A 24,513-nucleotide genomic window follows, 5' to 3' on the forward strand; every position below is an offset into this window, starting at 1 on the left:
CTGCACACAGTCCATTGTGACCCTCCTGCTGAGTTTTATTATGCATTTATACCTGGACCTGTTGATACAGCTATCTCTATATCCCTGTGTCTAACCTTTATCTGTATCTGTACTTATATATGTTGAAGCATTTGTTTTTTCTGTTTATTCCTTCTTCTACCCATTCTCTGTATTTTTCTTTCAAACTTCAAAATTAAGGTTGCATTTTAAGATTTTCTTTTGATTCAAGACTTTTATGTCTCTAAGCCCAGAAGAAGTTCTTTTCCCCAACGGTTAACTCTGCCAATGCCCCCCTTTGCCCCCCTCTCTCCCTCTCTCTGTCTCTCTCTCATCTCTCTCTTTCTGTCTCTCTCTCTGTGTCTCTCTCACTACCTCCATATCTCTGTCTCTCAGGGGTTCAGATGATCTTCCACACCTTCCACCTGGAGAGCTCCCACGACTACTTACTCATCACAGAGGACGGGAGTTTCTCGGAGCCAGTGGCCAGGCTCACAGGGTCGGTGCTGCCCCACACCATTAAGGCAGGTTTGTTTGGAAACTTCACCGCCCAGCTTCGGTTTATATCAGACTTTTCGATTTCCTACGAGGGCTTCAATATCACATTTTCAGGTATGTTGGGGTCTTCTCTGGCAATACTTGTACTGTTTGTGTGAGCGAGTGTGTGTGTGTGTGTGTGTGTGTGTGTGTGTGTTTACACGTAAACGGCCAACCATTGGGAAGCTCTAGTTGGGTGGAGGAGGAGTTGAGATGCAAGGGCAGCAGCCTGGCGTCCACAAGACACCATGCCTCACATTGACTGTAAATTCTCATCCCCCCAAATTTGCTAATATCACTATCTCTTCAGTCTCTCTTGTTATCAGTTCTATCAAAATCTCTGAGGAAGCTGTCCTTGTTGGGAGACATACTCAGAATTAGCTGTGGTCTGATTATTTTGAATCCTACCTTCCAGGAGATGCCATACTTGTACTGAGAACCACCTTTAGAGTGAAAAAAAGTATGAACACATGCAGTCGAGGATGAGCTTCTTATTGACTTTAATGCCATCATACATGGCAGCAAAATGATACTCCAAAATTAAAAAACGTTTTCACTTTTAATTATAAAACATAGATAATATTTGTGAGGGATTTATGTTGTTTCAGGAATTATTTGTATGGGTTAAATTGTTTAATTTGAATGATGCTAAGAATGGTATTAAGATATTTCTTTCTTAATTCCATGACTCCCAGCACACAGCTACAAGCTACACAGCTACAAGGAGTCTTTTGATTACAAAAGTCAGAGTGCAACTCTGAAGCTGACTCCTTTCGTAAACTCCCTAAAAAACAAGCAGACAAACAACAGACACAACAAAACACACTTTTCTGGGTCTTTGTAGCTCTTTGGGGCAGTTTAAAAATATTTTTAAATATTAAGACTAAACTGGCATCACTTTTTGAACATGCAGAACAATTCATTTGGTCAAAACCAGTAGAAGACAATCTATAAAGCTTACACAAGGAATCGCTTTCATCAAGACTGTGTCACACACATGCTCAGACAGTCCTTTTAAAGACAAAATACACCTTTGATTGCAAAGCTGATTCTAAAGGAAATGTATTCTTTAGATATGCTAAAGGAATCATTTCATCTGCAGGCACGTTGCCTTGAAACTGGGCTGTGAACAATTGCCAGTGACACTAACACAATGGAGTTTATTCTTTGTGCCCAAATAAGTAACCACTTTATTATGCAACTGAAGCATTTGCCCTTTTGGAGACTGTTCTCATATCTGTACAAAATCAGTATGCTGTTATATCCGGATTTTTTTCCTTGTTAGTCCAGTTTATTTCTGTCTTTTCTGGAAGGTTTATTAAAGGGGCATTTCTCAGTTATGTCTCCCAGTCAGTGTCACCGTAGATACTAATGGAAATATGGGGGGAAAGGGCTCCTTATTCAAGTATGTTTAGGTCGAGCCGTCCACCCTCCCTGGTCTATCTTGAGTGTCTGCTACTGACTGCTCTCTGTGTACACTTACTATTCCAGCCTTCCTTCTCCATGCCTCCTATGATACTACTTTTTTGTTTTTGTTTTTGCGGTACGCGGGCCTCTCACTGTTGTGGCCTCTCCCGTTGCGGAGCACAGGCTCCGGACGCGCAGGCTCAGTGGCCACGGCTCACGGGCCCAGCCGCTCCGCGGCATGTGGGATCTTCCCGGACCAGGGCACGAACCCGTGTCGCCTGCATTGGCAGGCGGACTCTCAACCACTGCGCCACCGGGGAAGCCCTGATACTACCTTTTGAATGCCAACTTTCTGTGAATTCACATAGTTTCCTGGTCATTCTCTTCAAAAGATGAGAATCTGGACAACTTAGTGCCTTTACAGATGTGGTTTCCTCTTCATTCAACACCCTTCTTTAGGGACTTCCCTGGTGGCATAGTGGATAAGACTCCACGCTCCCAATGCAGGGGGCCCAAGTTTGATCCCTGGTCAGGGAACTAGATCCCACATGCATGCTGCAACTAAGAGTTCACATGCCACAACTAAGGAGCCCGCCTGCCGCAACTAAGACCCCACGCAACCAAATAAATAAATAAAATATTAAAAACACGAACCCTTTTTCATTCCTCATCAGGCAAAACTGCATGCAGATCAAGCACTGTCTGTTGCTCGCAGTCGTCTCCTCTTCCTTGAGCAGAATTGTGTTCCTCCTGCCTTCCCGTAACACTGTTTATATACCAAAATTGTGTGTCTTCCGACATTATCTTTCCATATTTGTATCCTTCACTGTACAGTGAAGATCTATTCATGTGTCTTCTCCCGTTGTTGCACCATCAGTGCCTGGGAAAGAGTACAGAGTGCTCATTCTTTTATTTAGTTATTTATTTTTAATTCAGTGAGTGTTTGCTGAGCACCTACAAGGTACCAAGAATTATTCTAGGCCCTGGAGACACAGTAGGGAATAAAACAAAGGGCCTGCCTTCATAGAGCCTGTAATCCAGTAGGGAAGATAGTAACAGGGGATGCTATCAGAAAGAATAAAACAGTGAAGGAGTTAAAAGATGCTGGCGTGTAGAGAATTGCCACGGTAGGTCTATCTGATAAGCTGACGCTTGATTTCAAAGAAGTCAAAGAGCAGGCCAGGCTGCTGTAGGGGACGTGGTCCTCAGAAGAAGCAAGAGCAGCAGTGGGAGTGTGCGGGCAAGGTTAGGGTCAAAGAATGAGGTCGATGTGGTCAGAGCCCGGTAATTGAGAAGGTCATATAAGTACCTTGGCTGTGAATTGTGTTATGCAAAGCCATTGGAGGGATTTGAACAGGGATGGACATGATCTGACCATTTTCAAAACTCATTCTAAGTAACATCCAACGTTAACACAGGATCTTAGGTAAGATGCTGTTACATAGTAAGCCCCACAGGAGACAGCAGAAGCTGAGGCTGTGGGGTTGGTGCTGGAGTGAAGTGGACCAGGTCAGCTGGGATCGAATGTGTCTGAAATACAGACAGGGGTCAAGGTCTTTGTCTCTGTGAATGAGGATGCCACGCTTCACGTGGCAAACACGGGGACTGAAGCAGGTTTGGGAGGAAAAATATAAAATTTTGCTTTGGGAAGTTGTAGGTATATATCCAAGAGGGGTTGTCAAGAGTCTTGAGTTCACAGAGAGGGTCAAGTCAGGAAAAAAATAATTGAAGTTCATCAATAAATACACAAAATTTAAAGACGTGGGGCTGGGTAAGCTGGGAAATGAGTGTAGCTGCACAGAAAGAAGGTACTAGGTTTTAGCTGGGGCAGGACATTTTGGTGCAAAGATGAGGACTATTCAAATCATGGACTGAGAAGGTGGGACCCTGAGCTAGGAGGAGAGAAGGGATAACCCTCCAAGGAGGAAGAGGGCTTCCACTGTGTAAGTAGGAGGAGGCAAGGCTTGGTGAGCGGGCTCACAGGGGGAGGCCGCGGTGGCTCTGGTCTGGAAGCGAGCCCGCTGGTGGGTGGAGAGGGACCGGGAAGAGGTGCCGTGGAAATAGAACGTGGAGCGCCTCTGAGGAGCTGGTGCCGGGGGTGCCCCACCAGGCATGGCGGCTGTGGTCGTCGTGAGGTCATGAGAGTGGTTTTTATTCGGTGGATTGCTGTGTTGCATTCTTATAACGGGCCCTGGGACACATGTCTGTGTGCTCATGGGAATGAGACTAGAGAATTGATGAAGAAAAATAGAGTAAGTTCTAAGAACAAAATCTTTGAGTCAGGGAACTTGGAATCCTGAGGGCAATACATTTTTCTTCTGCTGGATGCCTAACTGGAAACGTATGCTGTGCAAATACACACTGTGTAATAGCCCATAAGTGACAATTGACACAAGAGGACCTTTATGTAACCTTGTGTGGGAGGGTGGAACTAATCCACACCTCTAATCTCACGGTGTTGGATCAGGCTTCCTATTTCAGTAGGTATTTTTCAGAGGACATCAGTCAAAATATGAAATAAAAATATACACAAAGAACCATACGATTACAGTGTTTTTCTCTATAATACAATAGATCTAGCACAAATAATAGCAAACTGTTCTCTTATTTGGCAAGAGTTTTCAATTGCTTTTAAAGAAATGACAGCAAAGATGTGATTCGAGTTGAGAGTATATAGTCTATTAGGAGGAGAATGCCTTCTGTCAGATGAAGATAAAGTTCCCTGGATTGTGACAGCTTTATTTTACTATTTCCTAGAAAGTCTACCATTATGTTTTGGTATGACAAATAAACATTTGTTGAGTTGAATTGAATGATATTACCTTTTTTTTTTCCTTGCTGGGTCATACTAAAAATAGGTCAAATTAATGAGTATATCTCCAGAGTGGTGAGAGTAGTTTGAATATGTTAGGGATCCAGAATAGAGTTTTTACCTAAATGAAAAACAGGATAAAGACAATGTAGAAAGCGTGGAGCTCAGATGTTGACCAATAAGTTGGGTGAGATGAGGGAAAAACTGGAGCAGAGATTTCCTCTTCATACGGGGTTGGGACGCCAGTGATGAAACTTGTGGATGATGGGAATAGAAAAGATGGATTAAAATTGAGAAATATTGGGGGAGATGATGGTTTGGATTTAGTATGTTCCTTGAGAATACAGAATCCACACTTTAGAGTCAGAACTTGAAAGATAGTAGTTGGAAATCAGAAAGCAAAGGGAATATCTTTTCAGATGAACTAGCACAGTTTCCCCACCACCATAGGAAAAACTTTCGTCTCCCACTCATTGCAATAATGCTTATCCTTTAATTGACGCTTTAACCTCTTTGAAGCTCTTTCCACCATTCAAACCCCTAATGGTGGTCCACTGTTTGATCCTGTTTGACTAAACACTGGGCATTACACGCTGAGAACACAGCAAGAAGGATCAACAACACACTGAATGATGGCCCATGAGACCCATGACAACCAGAGTGCAGTTGTACCCATATATAGAGATTTGAAAGAGTTGGTACTAAAGAATGAGACAAATACAAAATGCTGTTATTAGTACTGTTATTTTGGACATTTAATCCCCAAATGCAGCAATACACCAGACATTATTCTTTTTTTTCTTTTTAACTAAATTTAGCACTTTCTTCCTGGGTAGTTTACAGAAATTTCTAGCAGGATCCAGAATATTTTTCATTACGCATCAATAAAACATAGTTTATAAATTGAAAAATAGACGGGAAAAGGTTTTGCTATCCCATACTGAGGTGTATTTTAGGGGTGAAATTGGTTATGATAATCTTTCCGCCCTGTGAAAAAACCCTGTGATACTGCTTTTAGTTTGTTCTCCATTGGGTCTTGTTTATCCAAAGCACCTTTAAGAGGACAGTAACTGATTTTAGCAATTAGGCGTATCACTAAAATAATTTCATACTGTTAAAGTGACAGTTTTGAGTGGATCATGTTATTATAATGTTATACATTTATTTTTAAAAATACTATATTTCATTTGTCAGAAAACTCACAGTACAAAGGAAGACAATCCGTATGACAGTTACAGCAGAGCCTGGGGGGGGGGGGGAAATATATATATATGTTTATTTTTTAAGTAATAGCACCTTTTTATTCTTGCTAAATAATTTTTGAGTATTTAGCCGGGTTCCCACGAGTGCACTCTGTCTCTTCATGTCTCAGAATATGACCTCGAGCCTTGTGACGATCCTGGCGTCCCTGCCTTCAGCAGGAGAATCGGTTTTCACTTCGGAGTTGGAGACTCTCTGACGTTTTCGTGCTTCCCAGGTTATCGCTTAGAAGGCGCAACCAAGCTCACGTGCCTGGGCGGGGGTCGTCGTGTATGGAGCGCATCTCTGCCAAGGTGTGTGGGTAGGTGGTCACGTGCTTTCATTTCATTCCCCCGGGGGGCAGGGCGGTGCGGTCAGCGTGAAGGAACCTGCCGGCAAGGGAGGACAGGAGGCCGGCACTGGGCGGGCGCTCCGCTCCCCGGGGAAGCGGAGGAGGGGCCTCTCTGGGCTGTGGTTACCTCATCGGTGAAGCCAGCCCCTTTCAGCCCCAAGACGCCCTGGCTGAAGAGGAGTGAAACTGAAGCATGTGTCAAGCATATTTATGGAGAAGAAAAAAAAAAAATATATATATATATATATATATACACACACACACACACACACACACAAACACACACACACACTATACCTGGGACAAAAGACAAAATAAAAGCTAGAAGCCATGCTGTATTAACACAACCTTTGACAATTCTGTTGCTTAAAAGCAGTGGTATCACCTGGTATAATGATGGGGACAATTTAAAATACTTGTTTTGTTGGTTTTTTACACTTTAACTGTGATTAGATGATCGTGCATACTCTTGCAAAGTGGGCGTTGTAGACATTTTAATGCTGAATTAGCTTTTTCACAGTGTTCTTGAAGAATTCAAGAGGTCATTCCAGAGAGTAATAGGAATCTTTATTTAAGTACTTGAAACTAGGCACTGTGCTAAGATGGAATTAAGATGCCCATTCATTGGGGTGTATTTATTGTTAATCTGAACCTGTGCTGCTGTAGGGAGTTCCTCAAATCGTGGTGGCTCAGTTTAAGTATGGAATCTTGGCCGCAGGTCTAGAGGGTCTGGTCATCAGCCCCAGAGGCAATATCTGGTAACTGTCACTTGGCCACGTTGCTCAGCATGTAAAGGGCGTACAAGCTGTCCTTTAAAGTCACAGAAACTGGCTAATGTAGCATTATGACATTTGTCTAGTGATGAACCATGGACCCCCTTAATTGTGAGCCGTCTGAGTCCTTGAGGCACCTGTGATCTTACCAGCTGATAAACTAGAGGCAGGTGGGAAAGTTGTGAAAATAAGATTTCATAACCCATAAAAATGCTAAGCTGTTAACTTAGTAAACCAGATTTTTCTAATGCACAGAATCTCTTCAGTTATTTAGGAATATTATGTGGTTCAAAAGTTAATATACTGTCTTTTTGTGTTGCAGTGTGCCATAGATAGTAGGACAGTGAGGACTTCATTATAGAAAAATTACACAAGTGAACATGAATCAGATCATCTTTATCTCTTGCCAGGGCACATATCTGATCTTTCTATGATGTGGTTTTCTCCTAAAACAGTAGTTCTCACTTTTTTTTTTTTTAGTTATGATTTTTATTTGAGATTTGGATGCCAATTTTGAACACTATCTCAAGAAAAAAAGATACAATATTTTCTAGATGATCCTAGATGTTCCCAGATTTGCCTAGAATCCATATGCCCCAAATTGGAAATTACTGAGCAAGATAGTTTAAAATCTGGGGGAAAAAAACTCCCAACTGAATGAAGTCAAAGCCTTAATCCACATATGTAACATTGTCTATTGATTATAATATTCCATTTGCATTATTCTATTATTTTGTCTAGACTCATTATCTTTACACTCTTAATCTTGTTATTTGGGGTTTTACACTGTTGCATAAAGTATAAAATGAGGAGTAACTGGGGTTGAAATAATGTTTATTGAGCACTGATTCTAGACCAGCACTGCTCTGAGGTCTCTCCATGTGTTATCTTATTTAATCCCCCAGACACCTCTATGAAGTAAGCACTATTATTGTCAGTTCCATTCTACAGATGGGAACACTGAGGCACAAAGAACTTAAGGCCTTTGCCCACCGGCACACAGCCAGCAAGATTCCAACACAGGGCACCTAAAACCAGGCCTTTCAGCCCTGCTTTGCACTGAGAGAATGGCCTGGCGGGGCTGTTCTGTATTTCACCTCTTTTATTTCACCTCTTGTATTTTACCTACTGCTTCCTGACTTTCCTTCCAGCCCATCTGGCCACAAGAGACCTTTAAATAAACATGTTAGTAAGGCACTAAAATCCACCAGGTGACCCACGTGGCACCTGGGAGTTCTCATTTCTCCCTTTCTCTCATTCTCCACATCGGATTAGTTGCTAGTTCTGAAGATTCTGCCTCTCCCCAGCTCTCCAGGGAGGCTCCCCGCCCATCCTCTCTGCCCAGCCTTGCAAAGGCTTCACATCCTTGCAAAGCTTCACAGCCTTGCAAAGCTTCACATCCCAAAGATGCTTCCCACCTCCAGGACAGCGCCAACTACTGTTGCCGCAGCCCCCAGAGTGATCTGTCCGAATTCAGAACCTCACAGATTCATCCCCCTTAACAGAACCCATGAATCAGCTCCCATAATGTGCAGAACAAACCCTCCACTTGCCGGGGATGCAGGCCCCTTATTCACTGGCCAGACTCTCCGACGTCTTGCCCAGCTCACTCGACCTGAAACTGCCCTGGTTCTCTCTTATGCTCAAGCCTCTCCCTACACTGCTCCCTCATTTACAACGTGCACCCCCTTTTCTGCCAGGCTGACTTTCTCATTTTGGAACTCACCTCCCATGTAAACTCTTTCTACCTGCTTACCCACCGGCTGGAGAGGGACCCTCCAGGATAACCACTGTACTCCAGTAAACTTGTCTTCCTATTTCTGTCTCTCCCGTTAGGCTGACCTTTCCTTACAGTGGAGGTTGCCTTAGCCCTAAATCCAGCTCTGTGCCTTATTCAATACATGTTTGTCAAACAAATAAACATTATTTCTCTTGGAAGCTCCTATCTTGATCTCAAAGTTTGATTCATTAGGACGCTGTGTCTGTCCTTCTTCCTGTAAAACCATAGAAATAAGAATAATCTATCCCTAGACCAAAGTTGCAAATCCAATCCAAAGATCACAGGTGACCCTGGAGGAGTGCCAAGTGGATTATGAGAATGCTCCTTTCCCTTTTTCTAATGAACATCTGGTGGTAAATAGAAGTTCCAGTGAGCACCTGGGCTGAGAAGCGGCCCTGTGAGATGAGGGGCATTGCAAAGCCTCGGTAGTATTTAGGGGGGTGAGTTCTTCAGCAACAGAATTGGAATCCAGATTAGCATGATGAGTAGGCAGATTGAGAGAGTATAGATTTTCATCTACTGTGTTACTATCAAATAGTAAATTAATATCCCCAGTAAAATATTTATTGATATTGAATATTTATTATTGCTTACAAATAATATGGTTAGTGCTATGGATGTGGACTTCCAGCTTCCAGAGCTGTGAGAAATAAATGTTATTCTTTTTTTTTTTTTTTTTTTTTTTTGCGGTACGCGGGCCTCTCACTGTTGTGGCCTCTCCCGTTGCGGAGCACAGGCTCCGGACGCGCAGGCTCAGCGGCCATGGCTCACGGGCCCAGCCGCTCCGCGGCATGTGGGATCTTCCCGGACCGGGGCACGAACCCGTGTCCCCTGCATCAGCAGACAGACTCTCAACCACTGCACCACCAGGGAAGCCCTAAATGTTATTCTTTAAGCCTCTTGTCTGTGTTCTGTTACATCACCCAGAGCTGCTAAGACCATCTCATGGGTTGATGCTTTTGTACAGAAGAATTAACTGAAAAATCAATTGACTCCTTTCTATTTTGTTCATTTAATTTTAATAAGTTTAGTTCCATTACAAAACTCTCAATGACAATTCAGTTTTAATTACAGTTTCAGGAGGTTCTTTATAAAAAAGAGCAAATGATTCATTTTAAGGGAAATTATATTCACTCATCTTAAAATCACTTTAAATGGATTATGGGAAGAACTGAAAATTGATCCATTTAATTGCTCTAGGAATGGAGATTTGCAGTGGATGTCTGAAATCAAGTTCAAAGAATTTCTGAAATTCTGATGATTTACATTTTGTAATTTTCTGAGCATCTGCTTTTTACCATTTGTTGTATTTCACTTAGTTATCTCCTGTGGGACAGCGTCTCAGGCTTTAGTGCACCTTCCTCAGTCTTCTTGACACGTTTCAATTCTTGCATTTGGAAATGTGTTGCATTCGTCTTTGTGCACTAGTTGATTTAATTCGAAATAAATTTAAGTCAGTGGCCTGCCTCAGAAACAGGATCCCAATGCAGGCATTCCTGTTCCACGGCAGGACATTCTGTGAGACATTGGATTAAGACGTTCGGAAGGTGTGTTTCCCACAACAGCCTCATGTTCCTACTCTTTTGGAGTCATACATTCATACATGTTCCTCGTGGGTTACTTAACATCTATAAATGTAATTAATTATCACTATTGTATATTGACAAACATAATGTGGTTATTACCAGACCAGCTGGAGTTCAGATCACAGCTCCACCAACGCCCCCCTCCATGTGATCTTGAGCAAGTTAATTATTAACCTAACACTATCTCAGTTTCTTCATCGGTAAAATGGATTTAGTGTTGATACTGACCTCATGGAATTGTTATATTTATTCAATGATATAATAGTTATAAAAATGCACTCTGTGCAAGTGACAAATAGACCAAAAGAAAAACAGATGGCTGTACCCAGCTGGGCAAAGTGTTAGTACATTTTATAGGCTCTACAGTTACTTGTTTGATGATCTTCCAGTGTGTTCCTCTGGACTGGGAATTCTAGAATTTGTTGACATGTCCATTTTCACACTACAACACTGTGTTTTCCTTTAAAGTGTTTAGGATTCACTGTTTTCTTTTAGTGCATCTCCTCTTTTCCAAACAGATGTTTATCAGGACACCTCTGTGCTCCAAACCCTCCAGGGATCCTGGTTCAGTGACACCCATACACCCACTGCCATCTGGTTCAGTCTCTCTTTACAGCCAGATCCCCGAAGTCCTCTCAAATGTTCCCCTGCTTTGTCGCGTCCGTAAGGCCACCTGAGCACCCACGTGTCTCACACCTGAGACTTTGCCATGTGCCATAGCTCCAGGTCCCCGACCCGCATTTCTCACCAGACCTTTGATGTTGCCAGCCTGCTATGGAACCAAGTCAGAATGAACCAAGACCCTCAAGAGCAAATGGCTGATCACGTTCAGCCTGTAAAAGGTCATATTTTCTTATTGGTCTTCACATAAAATCAGAAAACAACTCCAGCAGCAGCCACCCATGTTCATCGGAATAGTGTCAAACACAAATAACTGCCTAAAACCGAGGAAAGTAACAATTTAAAAAAATAAAAGTAATTACATGATGATCTACATGAAAATCTTTGAAGAATATAAAGTGATATAGATATAAATCAAATAGTAATAATGCATATTATATGTCTATATTAAATAAAACACTATAGTAAAATAGGCTTTTTAAATTGATGTTTGTATACCAGGTTTGTATACTCTACAAGCAATTTCATATTCTTGGAGAAAAATTTGAATAAATACTATCTTTTAAGTCCTGTACTGTACACTCTAGAATAATGAATTCTGACCTTCCACTTCTAAGTGCACGTGCCATGTATGTTTAGGTTCACTCACAGATGTATCATGAGTAAATTGTTATTGCTTATTCACTTAGGAACTTTACTTGCATCTCAGGTTATGAGCACTAGTTGCCCTGACGCTAGTGGAGGTTTTGTGTTCAAGAGGCGAGTATAAAGTGAGCGGAGACGTGCCGGTGAGGCGGCTGGCCCTTTTCCGCGTCTTTCTACCAGTTACAGCAATGGCCTTGTTCCTCTGCCAAGAATTACTGGTTACGACCGGCCAGTTAATCTCCCACACTCATTACTTCGATGTAGTGTAGACTTGCACTTAATCAGCACCACTTATTATATATCTGCTTTAGAAAAAAATCCCAGAATCCAAATCTTCACAAAAAGACATGTAAAATTACATCTTTAGATTTGATAAATTTTTTCTCCCTGGCTACCCAAATGCTAAAGCCTTCTTTCTAGTCCTACCTTTTTGTTGTATTATGAGAAATAAATGGTTAATATCCTAAATGCTAATGTGAAAACAAATATAACCTCAGTTAATTGGTAACTTAACTTTTATCCTATCTGGGTAAAATCTTTAAAAGTATACTGTCTTCTGCAACAAAATTTTGCTCTGCTAGTTTCATTACCAATAATTATGAATAATATTATGAACTTTTAACTATAAAGTATATCCATCATTAATTAGCATTTTTTAAAAGTCCACAATTCTTTTCCTAAGCTAAGCACTTAGACGTTATATCAAATCAATAATGAGTCTGTACTAGTGGTGTGACCTTGGGAAAAACGACTTTTGAGCTAGTCTGTGCTTCAGTTTCCTTATCTGTGAAACGGGGTTTATTACCTCATCACATAAGGTTATTGTGAGGGTTAAATGATTTAATGTAACTGAAGAACTTAGAAAAATGTGTGACATATACCATTTACACATCAGCCTTATTGTGATAGACTAAGTCTACATTTAAAAAGATACTCCTGAGCCTGGAAAATTCTCTGTGTGGCAAGTCTGTCAAGGAGAAGAAGGGAATAGAAACAAAGTGGTGTGAAGACCCAAAGAAAGGAATTCCATCCATAAGAAGAACAAGAGAACACACCTGCCGGACGTAGGAGCAGGGCCTCCAGACAACAGAGAGAGAGGTGTAGGCTCCCCTGCCTCAGGAAGGGGAGAGCACGCCCTTCCCAGGATCACAGGGCTGGAGCCCATTGGAGTGGGTCTCCTTGGCTTTGCCTTCCTCATGGGACAGCCCCCTGAAGACACACAGGGACTTCTTGCAGGCAGTTTTCACAGTTACCCCAGAGTGGCAAAGCTCTCATGCCACATTCTGGGTTCAAGGTGTGTGGACTCAGCACTGTATTGAGCTAATTACCCCGGGTGTCCTTCAACCCTCCCTCCGGCCCCTTGACCTCATTCAGTCAAGAAAGAACACCACTCATCTCCTGATGGCCAGAGGGGGGCCCAGGGCCCTTATTAGCCCTTTTACCTCCTGCCCACCTCAAAGCATGTTTGAGGCAAGGCTGCCCACACCTCACAGTGGATGTTCAGTGAACACAGTGCACGATGGATCTCATGCAGTCATATATGCAGTAAACCCAAACCCACACAACCAGTTACAGTAGCCATAAAAAGTATCCCTTCCAAAGTACCCCTTAGACTAAAAATGGTCTCGTTGCCACTCTATCAGTATTTATTACGTCTTCAATTGCAAGAGATGTTTTTCAAACTTACAAAGTAATAGATAAAAGGACATAAATTTGATTTTTGAATGATTTCCTTTATTGATCACTGTCCAATTCAATTCTAAATAAAAATTCTTAGTGCTTGTGATAGGTTCCATATTCTGGGTATCAGAATTCTATGAGTTTCTTCTTTTATTCTCTTCACGTCCAATATCTTTAACGAGTTTGAACCCCTTGCTGTTTGATCCACAGAGCAGCCACAGGGGGACCTTCTGCTTTGCTGTTTCAGTGTTCTTTTCACTTATTTTGGCTTTTATGTTAAAAATCGCCGTTTCTTCAGGAAAGAAGAATAGTATAAGAATATGCAATGAAGCCCATGAATGATTACCATTTCTCAAAGAGATTACTTGCCCAAAATGCTTGTTGAATTTAAGAGGTGAAGCCATACATCGTCAGTCTCAGAATTGCTGAGAATCGCCAGATTCTTGACGTGAAAGGACATCCACGTCCCAGCCTGAGCAAAAATGAAAGTCCAAACACAGCCTGAGAGACACACCACTTGCCTTTCTCACCATAAAAATGTTTCTTAAAAAGTATTAAAATTACACAAATATATGAATATGTAATAATAGTAACTATAGCTATAATTTTAAAGTTATTCTTATAAAATCCCATTGCCATGTTTTGGGGTCACCACTTCCCTGTGCTTCTTTCTCAACACTGTTTCCCATGAAACCCTCCTTCAGGTCCTTATGGGGAAAGATCAGGGGCAGGTGAGCCAAGTTCTCCTGTGTTTCTCTCCCTGATTTTCTCCCCGACCCTTCTACGTGGGGACATCATGAGATTCAAGGGTGCAAGTCATCATGAGCTGATCCTGAATCTCCAGCTTATTCCTTCCGTCACTCATACCAGGGAAGGCTCGCGGTGCAGCTGATTTCAGTGATTGTCAGAGAAGACGGGGATGTCAGAGACTTGGAATTATGAAAACGGGCGTGCACAGGACATCTGCCACACTTGTGTGATACTTCAAGCAGCCCCCTTAGACTGAACCCCTTTCTCTCACCCCCGTTACATGTAGGCATTTTACTGATTTTCAGTTTCCAAGCTGATCATTATTCTTCACACTCAGACTTACTTTGTTGAAATTTTAAAAATCACTGTGCTTTTCACATAGTGTGGCCAATAAGTTATCTCATGCAGAATCACATGGAGCGCTCTTGTCACACAGACACACACAGGCATACACACAGAGATACACACGCACATGCATACACAGATGCACACACATCATACATATGCAAACACACACACAGAGCAATTTTATTATTTTATGATTGTTTTGGACGAATAGAATTTTAGGAGTTAGCCTAACTCTCACTTTCATAGGTGAGGAAACAGGTGCTGAGAGTTTAGGTGACTTTCTCCAAGTTGGCAGAAAGTGGGGAGCTATATTTATTTTCATTTTTACTCTGATTAAAGTTCTTTATGCAAATTTGGATGTAGAGGTGAATTGCCCTCTCCTTTCGTCAAGGGGAGAAAAACGTATTTTCTGCCGCCGAAAGGGCTTCCATCCCAAGACAGGCAGATGGGCTCAGTGCTGTGAGACAGTAGCAGGGGACTCAGTGGTTTGGTCCACGGCTAGAATCCCCTTTAAATGCATCCAGGTTGAGGCCACAGAACACCAACGTGGGAAAACTGCATGGACATAACTGTCGAGTCAGCACATTGGAATTGGCGGGGATGCTTCATGAAGCAGAGATGGGGCACAGAGAGGTGACTGCCAGTGATACAGCCAAAGTGCTCGGGCATACCTATTTTATTCTAGAATTCTTTGTAAGTTAGGAGTAAGATGCATTCTATTAAGAGAAATAAAATCTTGAAAATAGGATGAATGGGGGTATCTTTCCTGTCCAGTGGATAAAACAGTAGAAGGAAGTCGCTAATCTATAAAAACAATATAGTGCTAGCAGATACATTGAGAGAAAAGAGGGTTGTCATGATTTAAAAGTTTTTATTTATTAAAATCAATAATTCCACTTTTGAATCCTCTTTCTTTTTTTAATGTCCTATTTATTTTAGCTGAATGTGGAGCAAGTGTCAAAGGAAATGAAGGAACATTACTGTCTCCAAATTTCCCATCAAATTATGATAATAACCATGAGTGTATCTATAAAATTGAAACAGAAGCTGGCAAGGGGATCCATCTCAGAGCACGAAGCTTCCAGCTGTTTGAAGGAGATATTCTAAAGGTAAAAAAAATCTGTTTTAATAGGACTCCATCTTTCCTTCTCAAGGAATAAATATAATGTTGATCCATCTATATACGTAGATATATACATATATTAACGTATTTTTATATATACACATATTTTCCCAATTTGTTTATCCAGCTGGTTTGAGAAGGTGGCCTATAGTATCATGTGTATGTGGACTTTGAAATACCTCAGTCTATAATCCTGGATCTAAAATTTATTAGTTGTGTAATTTAGGGATATTATTTAACATTTTTAAGCCTTATTTTTCTTATATGTAAAAGCATGCAATGGTACCTACCTTTTTGTGATGTTCTGAGGATTAAATAATATAGATACATATTTCTAGTATTGTTCCTAGCACATACTAATAATTGTAAAAAAAAGCTTGCAGGATCCCCAGACCAACCCTTTCTACAATTGCTCTTGATTTGTAAATGTGATCATGACAGAGCATCCTTCAGAGCTAGAAGGATTTTGATGTGAGAGTAAACTCAAGCCCTGCCACTGTTGCTGGACCACAAAGCAGGGTTGATGTGGAGAAGCCAAGCCAGGATGAGGCAGAATCTCACTCAACCAGTCAGAGCTGTGTTCACAGGACTCCGAGGTGTGCTAGGCATGGGACCAGCATCAAGGGTCAGTGCAGTAGATGACTCAAAGCATCAGAGCCTCGGGGAACTGCTCCAGGTGGAGCACACCACTCACATTCCAGATGGACTCCAGGGAAACAGGCAGGGGGATGGATTCAAGGGGCATCCAGGTCTTGCCTTGAGCTCCAACTGCAAATGGCCCCAAACTTCTAAGACTTCTGAAATAGTTTCCACCTCTCCTGTGACTATTTCAGGAACCTGGGGACCTCCCTGGCTCTAGGGGCTGAGTAGTTGGCACTTGTAGCCCGAGCCTCAGGGCCTTGAAAGAGAGTGGCTTTGAGCAACCAAGACCAACACTGGCCGTCATCCAGCCCGTCCACCTGCTCGTTCCACTGGGAAGTAAGCGACTTGTCCAGGCCACACGGCTTGTTTATGGCAAGAGAGGGACACATCTCATCCCGTTTCTAAAGTTCTAGGGTTTTTCAGTCATATGTACATCTACATGGACACACACAATGCTCCATCTCAGACGCAGTAGATTTGACTCACTTGAAGCTGTGAGCATTAAGAAGCTATGCAAAGAGCCTGCTAAGAGGGGAAACTTAGTGCCCTCCAGGTGTGTCCTCAGTTTGCACAGTGGATAAAGTGGGGTCGCTGGTAGGTTCCGTTATGTGCACAGGTCAATAGAAGCTTCCAGACTCAAGTGCTCATCACTTCCTCCAAGTCCACCTTTGACTATGCTTCAAGGTCATAATTTAGGAGAGAGGTTTTATTCTAGTTGTTCTTTCATTGTAATAGTCTTTTGAAAGCTCATGCTGGCAGTATGAGTCGCTGTAATTAAGAAGTGATTTTCAGGTATGAAACTAGCACATCCTCACTGATCTGAAAAAGTTAAATTTGCATCAAAGAACTGTTTTCTGAATTCTTTGATAACCTCAAATTTAGACATCAGTAAGCCTTTAAGGCAAACTTTTATGGAACAATTAACCATACTTTGGTGCAGGCGAGTGATTAGAGACACTGGATTAAATATACACTGATACATATTACTGGAATGGAAGGAAGCAAATCATTTTCATTTGTGATTGTGTGCTGTTTAAACTTGTTGATTATAACAAAAAATCAAAAAACATCTTGCTTACCACCTTTACTTGCAGAGAAACTGTCAATCATCTGAAAAACCTAGATGCTGTGCAGACATACCTTTTATTGAGTATGCTAATAAATATCAAAAGGTTAAAAACATTTCAAGTGGGACTACCTTGAATTTTGAGCATAATCCCACACACGTAGTGTGATCCATTAACAAAGACCAGAGTTTATGTACACACCCTCCCCCGCATAAACGTGATGCTTGCTTGTTTCATGTGGAAACACCGTGTAAGAGAAATACAGCTCTAAGGAGAGTGTCATGATAGGGATACGTAATGGAAAGCGAGGTTAGTTCTGGAAACGGAGCCCTCAGGTATAACTCCTGTAAAAGTGGGGATGATTTCCCCAGTCCTTTCAGCATTGTCATTCCAGGATTCCTTGTGATGTTTTCTAATCTGTGCTTATCTGCTCTCTTGGCTATTCCACTCAGAGCATATGGCATTTATTATGTGCCAGGCTCCAAGGAGGGTCTGTAGTGCAAATAGTTATAGCCTTGTATTAACATATGACCCAAGGAACCTTTTCCTAATGACTGAAAGGGACACTTTGATCCCAGCTGCTTGTAGATGAGGATATACAACTAGGAGGTTTTGTGCTGAACTAAAATCGCTTGTTACTAATTTAATTGGAAGTAAACATCAAGTGTTTTGCCTTCCAATACTATCTGGGTTGTCATTTGTGATACATGAGAAGCATGAATCCAGATTTTCACCTTGCGAGAGCTGACAACATAATATCCCCACTAGTCAGTTACTTTTCCATTCAGAGATTTCTGCTGTCAAGCCCTGTGCTAACTGCTGGTGATGCAGATAAATAAGACAGAATTACTCTTCCAGAGATGCTTAATAATTCAGTGTGGCAATGGTTCATTTTTAGTGGTCTAGCTATGAGGATCCTGGAGCTAGACGCTGTCCATGTAAGCTATTAAATCTTGGAGAAGCACTCAGACAAGCTAAGACCAGTGGAGGTGACAGTGGAAGATGCTTCAGAGCTGAGGACCGAGCCTAAGTGTGTGTTTATTTCCTTTAATGCTCCCTCATCTCCATGGATTTCTATGAATCACAGAGAATTACACGACGTGTGGAGTAACGTAAGACCTTGCTGGAGAGGCCTGGACACTTTATTTTTGAGCCAGCGTGCTCTGGATTTTAAAGCTCTTTATAATCTGGGTGCCAGCAACCTCGCTATCAAATGAATCTATGTTAAACCAAACAATGATTTTTCCTACACTAGCTTGTTGCTAGCTTGCATGAGAAGTTATAGGGTATTTGATTTTCCTACTTGAGCATATGCATATTTAATTAAAATGAAATCAAATAATGATCCATAAAATTAATTCTTCTAAATGTGTTTTCTCCATTTAGGAGTATGAATTTGTAAGTCTGTCAAGCAGCATTCATGGTTTACATATGCATTAGAGAAGAGCAGGAGAAGAAAAGTAAGAATTAATCTGTGTGAGAAGGAAAAGAAGTGAGAGAAATAGGCAGATATGGGGGAGGCTACCAGGGGCTTTGATATGCTTTATTTAGATAAGATATCTTTTATCAAAAAGAACTGGATGTTCTCCAGTGTGATGTGATAAATTTTCATTCTTTCTTCGAAAAAGCCCTTATCCATACCAGCAGTTCCTTGCCATGAACCATTGGAATGGTTTCAAGAGGCAAATGGATGAACCTTTGCCACGAAGCATTATAGTCTTGACCACTTAGCGGGGGTGTGAGGGGCTCAAAACTAAATTCTCCTGGAACGTGAACGCTGTTTGCTCTGGCATTAGGAACGTGTACTGTGGGACGCTCCCCAATGCCCACGCCTTAAAACTGTCTGACGCAGTCTCCACTGGGGGAATGTGATTGGCAACCCTGCACTCCCAGTGTGCACCTGGGAAGTCATCACTTCGTGTCCCTTACCCGTGATGTCTGCTCAGAACCAATCCCGGTCCACTTGCCTTCCAAATGTTCGGGGTATCCACCCAGGCTGTACAACCACCTGGGAAAATGGAGTCAGTCGCAAAATGCTTCAGAGCAAGATGACCTCTCCCTCTGATATCGGACACGACAGGATTCCTTTCCTACAACACATTCAAAACTAAAGTCACTGCAGGCTCAGGGGCTACAAAATGTGACAAGGTTTCAGCACCTCGACTTGTAACACATTTGGATGGAGGAGGAGACATTCACACTGAACTATGACACATCCTTCCAACCTTTGTAAGTGCCAGGCTTACAAAGGTGGACCATGCAACCTGGAAATGCAAATACATGATGATTTCATTTTAAATAAACACAGAGAGAATGTTCAGCTTGATGCAGATGAAATGATCTGGGCACAAATGGAATCTTTAGTCTTTAATGTTAACGGTAAAGATAAAACTTAAAGAAAAAAGGTTGTTTGCCAGTGTCTTCCATCCACTCAGCTTTCTATAAACTGTGTCACTTTTTAAATTACTGTATAAAATCATATCTTTGAAAATTTGGATTTCTTGTTAAAATTGCTAATATACAAACAGAATTAATTGATAAGGGGATTCGTGCTGTGAATTCTCCTCAGGTCTACGATGGAAGAGATAGTTCATCACGTCCGCTGGGGGCCTTCACTAAAAATGAGCTGACGGGGCTCATCCTGAACAGCACCTCCAACCACCTGTGGCTGGAGTTCAACTCCAATGGGTCTGACACTGACCAGGGTTTTCAGCTCACCTATACTAGTAAGTGCCATACGACTTAATCGTTTCATTTTACTTTCATTTTCTCAGGATACATCTGTTACTTTGCTGATATGATACATTTTAAATATCGATTTTTTTTCCTGGCCCCCGTCCTGTGTTTTGGATTGCTGTTTAATTCTGTACACTGTTGAGCGGGCAGTAAATTTAAACACATTATCAGAAGTAAGAGTTTGAAACGTGTTTATTTAGAAGTGTTAGTATTTTCATAACATGACTGTACCTGAAAAGAAAATGTTATGACATTTAAGAGATATTAGGGTTGGGCTTCCCTGGTGGCGCAGTGGTTGAGAGTCCACCAGCCGATGCAGGGGACGTGGGTTCATGCCCCGCTCCGGGAAAATCCCACATGCCGCGGAGCGGCTGGGCCCGGGAGCCATGGCCGCTGAGCCTGCGCGTCTGGAGCTTGTGCTCCGCAACGGGAGAGACCACAACAGTGAGAGGCCCGCGTACCGCAAAAAAAAAAAAAAAATGCTTGACTTAAAGAGATATTAGGGTTAAAATTATTGTGTGATTTAATGCACATTGACAAAAATTCATAGACAATATATGAAATATTTAAAATGAATGGTATAATTAATAGTAATAGTCTTTGAATGCCTGGAACACATCAATATTTTTCTATTATATCTATCTATCTATACATACACATGTTAGAGTCCATACATTATGTAAAATAGATTACATGTGTGTAAAATATAATAATTTATACATATAGATACACACATGCACACATATAGGGGTGTGTGTGTGTGTATGTATACCCTATGTTGTAAGTGCTTTCTTATCACAACTCATTTCCTCCTGAGAAAACTAAGCACAAGTAATTGGAGTGTGTGTCCAGGATACCAGCTGTCTGAGTCAGTGGAACCAGGATTCGGTCTGTAGCTCACAGTTTTAAGCTGTGTTCTTAGTGCCCCCTCCATTAATATAATTAATATAAATCAATATGGAAAATGCCTTTTTAAAAAAAAAAGATGAATGTGAAGAAGACAGAGGAGCGTAAAACAAAGGAGGAGAAGGAATTGTTCTTTCACAAAGAGAAGTTGGACGTGTGATAACTGTCATTTTCAACATTTTTAGTTCCAGAAAAATAAAGTAAAAAATATAGTTATTTGATATAGGTTATTAATTAAAATTAAGTAATAAATTAGCTAAAATGCTTAAAATATACAAGACAGTCCAATCCTTCACCAACCCGATGATTAAAAATCTTTGTGATACCAAATACCATGACATAAGAAATTAAAAATTTCGGATTTTTGAGCATGAAAGTCTATTAGTGATTATCAAGACTGATTCCTTTATTTGACAGATAAACAAATGAAGGCCTGAAAAATATAATAACTATCCCAGACATAAAGCTAACCCAGGTGCCTTAAAGGAGGATTAATTGCCTCAAATCCCCCTTGGTAGGTGAAATTACAGTTGAAGAATTATAATCCTTTTGACAAAAATAGAATTATAGTCCCATGGACAGGATGAGAAAACCCACATTTCACTTTCATGAATATAACCATTTAAAAGACTATGTGAATTGAAAGCATACTAATTATATCATGTGCAAATAAATTACTAGCAGTTATATTACCAAATAAATTTATAATTACAACTTTTGTTTACTAGAATTCTACTTTAGAGAATTTCATGCTCAAAAAAGTTTCAGAGAGTTCTTGTCAAACCAGTTTGCTTTGATTACAGATAAAATGTAAACCGCCATGATCTCTTTTTCTTCTACTGTGGGTTTTCCATCAAATGCTCATCAATTTTTAATTTATTACTCGGATGTGTCAACACACGCCTCCCAGTTTTTATACTGGTCTTACAGCCTTAGGGGAACATGGGCACATGAGAAGGAAGACAGTGTGAAAGCTCTAGGCGCCTTTCTGAGTTTCCTGTGATGCACACCTGAGTCCCCCTCCATTGTTGCTTTGGCCTATCTGACAAATCGTGCTTCTTCCAATGGCTTGTAAGCAAAGAGCTAAAACCTTGGCCCGAGAGCTGTCCTCTCTCCTCTGTGCATCTTCACGACCTTATCCTCAGGGCCGCCCAAGTGTGGAGGTTGCTAAGCTCACAGCTACTTCCTAGGAAAGGTATCATGTTAGACTTCTACGTTACACTGCAGGACTTTTTCAGCCGTAGTTACCGCGTCCTGTTTTCCCTCTGACGATTTCCAAGGAGAGTAATTCTTGATTTGTGAGCACTCATTCCTCTCCTCTCATGGCAGTGCAAATTCAAGCCTGCTGGAATTTATAGTCGCTTTATTTATTTATCAGTGAGATGGGGGTTACAGGATTGTTTCCACAATTCTTACGTCCCCTTTATTTTCCAAATGGCAGTGAAGAAAGTCCATATACCCTAAAAACGTGTGATGGGATTGAAATTAGAGGTTGTAGCTTCCTTTGTGTATCATGCCCACCTTCCCTCGTCAAGAAGAGTTGCTTCCACATATATACAATGGAATATTGCTCAGCCATAAAAAGAAACAAAATTGAGTTATTTGTAGTGAGGTGGATGGACCTAGAGTCTGTCACACAGAGTGAAGTCAGAAAGAGAAAAACAAATACCGTATGCTAACACGTATAAATGGAATCTAAAAAAATTAAAAAAAAAATGTTCTGATGAACCTAGGGGCAGGACAGGAATAAAGACACAGATACAGAGAATGGACTAGAGGACACGGGCAGGGGGAAGGGTAAGCTGGGATGAAGTGAGACAGTGGCATGGACTTATATATACTACCAAATGTAAACTAGATAGCTAGTGGGAAGCAGCTGCATAGCACAGGGAGATCAGCTCTGTGCTTTGTGACCACCTAGAGGGGTGGGATAGGGAGGGTGGGAGGGAGAGGCAAGAGGGAGGAGCTATGGGGATATATGTATACATAGAGCTGAATCACTTTGTTATACAGCAGAAACTAGCACAACACTGTAAAGCAATTATACTCCAATAAAGATGTTTTTTTTTTTAAAAAAAGAGTTGCTTCCATGCGCTATTCTCAGCCCCTACTAGACAGCGTGTGGCGGTTGTCACTGTTTCTCCATGGCGCCCTCCAGACTGTGAGGACCTTTACTGCTCCTCGCATTTCTCTGAGTAACTTTGAGAAACCTTGAAGCTGTGGATCTGTTTATGGGCACTTTCCAATTATATGGATTTTATTTTTATAACATAGCAGCACAGACTTTCTAAAAGAAGAAGAAAGAAATGTTGGTGACGGTTTCCAGTTATTTAGCTCTTAGTATAATCAACTTGATGGGAGTAACTATCTTTTCTGCCTGTTTTTCCTCTTTCCTCCACCTACAATAACACAGATGCTACCCAGGTGCAAGTCTTGTTTCCAGGATTGTCCTGGAGCTGGAACACACTGCCAGATGGAAAAAGATATTTGTAATATAGCACTGATGGTGCTGATGGCTATAATCAAAATATTATTGACTTCACATTAAATTCTTAGGTTTAAACACTCGGTAATTAAGTTTAAGAAATCCCACACTCCCACAATGTGGTTGAATACCTGAATCAAATCTTCATCTCTAAAAGATGGGTTGGAAATACTGAATGGCTGTAAAATGTTTTCAGCCAATTATTAAAGCTTAAGCCTATTTGAAGGCACTTTCAACTATCTTCAGAAGACTTTTGTAATTGCCTCTTGCTCGTTAATTGCATTACTGAAGGAAACATTCATATTTAAATGTTTCAAATCCGTAATTAATCTACACACAAGTGGATTAGAAAAAGTCAACAGAGTAAATATATAGCTTAATAAACATCTTGAAGTTTTTCAAATGAGTACAAATCATTTTGTATATCCTCTAATATTTAGAGCGTACTACCCAATACCTTCTAATTTTACCATCTTGGCAATTCTGGGTCTTGGTAAATAGCTCCTTTTACTCTTCTTTGTAAGTTAGAAACTCAGTCTCCAAATCTGTAAGTGGTTTGCTGAGGCTTTTACCTATGGGGTGTTATAGCTGGGAGCCAATCCAGGTCTTCTAAACAAGGGCCAGAACTGTTGATGACCTTATTTTCAAATATTTTAGATGATCCCACTTTGATGAGTTCCATATTTATTGACTGATATTTATATATGTAAAGGCATTGGCAAGGAAGAAAAGCCAGGCATCTTTGGGACAAGTAGGAATAAATATATTAGTAAACATTTATTAAGCAACTGCTGATTTCTGAGTAGTAGGTTAGAGCAACATACAACTGGAAAAGTTTACCTCCATTGGAAAACACTGCTTTTTACTACAGATTTGTCCATTTTCATAACAGATGATAGTCTTCTGAGCCTACAATTATGTCAAGTGGAAGCATAACCCATAAGCTCTTTTAGATCAGGGACAATGGGTGTTCATTTTTTATTCCCCTCTGTACCTCGCACAGATGTCTGATCTATAACATTAAAAG

At 41.1% G+C, this 24,513-nt stretch overlaps 1 protein-coding gene across 1 annotated transcript in view; it reads left to right on the top strand.

The window, feature by feature from the left end:
- CSMD1 (CUB and Sushi multiple domains 1) overlaps positions 1-24,513 on the top strand; it is a 1,813,702-nt gene that overhangs the window by 1,507,741 nt on the left and 281,448 nt on the right. Inside the window, exons 20-23 of the mRNA XM_032618622.1 lie at positions 394-609; positions 6,126-6,314; positions 15,467-15,636; positions 19,929-20,085. Of these exons, the coding sequence (XP_032474513.1) occupies positions 394-609; positions 6,126-6,314; positions 15,467-15,636; positions 19,929-20,085 (732 nt within the window). The remainder of the gene's footprint in view (positions 1-393; positions 610-6,125; positions 6,315-15,466; positions 15,637-19,928; positions 20,086-24,513) is intronic.

The sequence above is a fragment of the Phocoena sinus genome, chromosome 21, assembly GCF_008692025.1.
Source record: "Phocoena sinus isolate mPhoSin1 chromosome 21, mPhoSin1.pri, whole genome shotgun sequence".
In the NCBI taxonomy this organism is placed as follows: Eukaryota; Metazoa; Chordata; class Mammalia; order Artiodactyla; family Phocoenidae; genus Phocoena; species Phocoena sinus.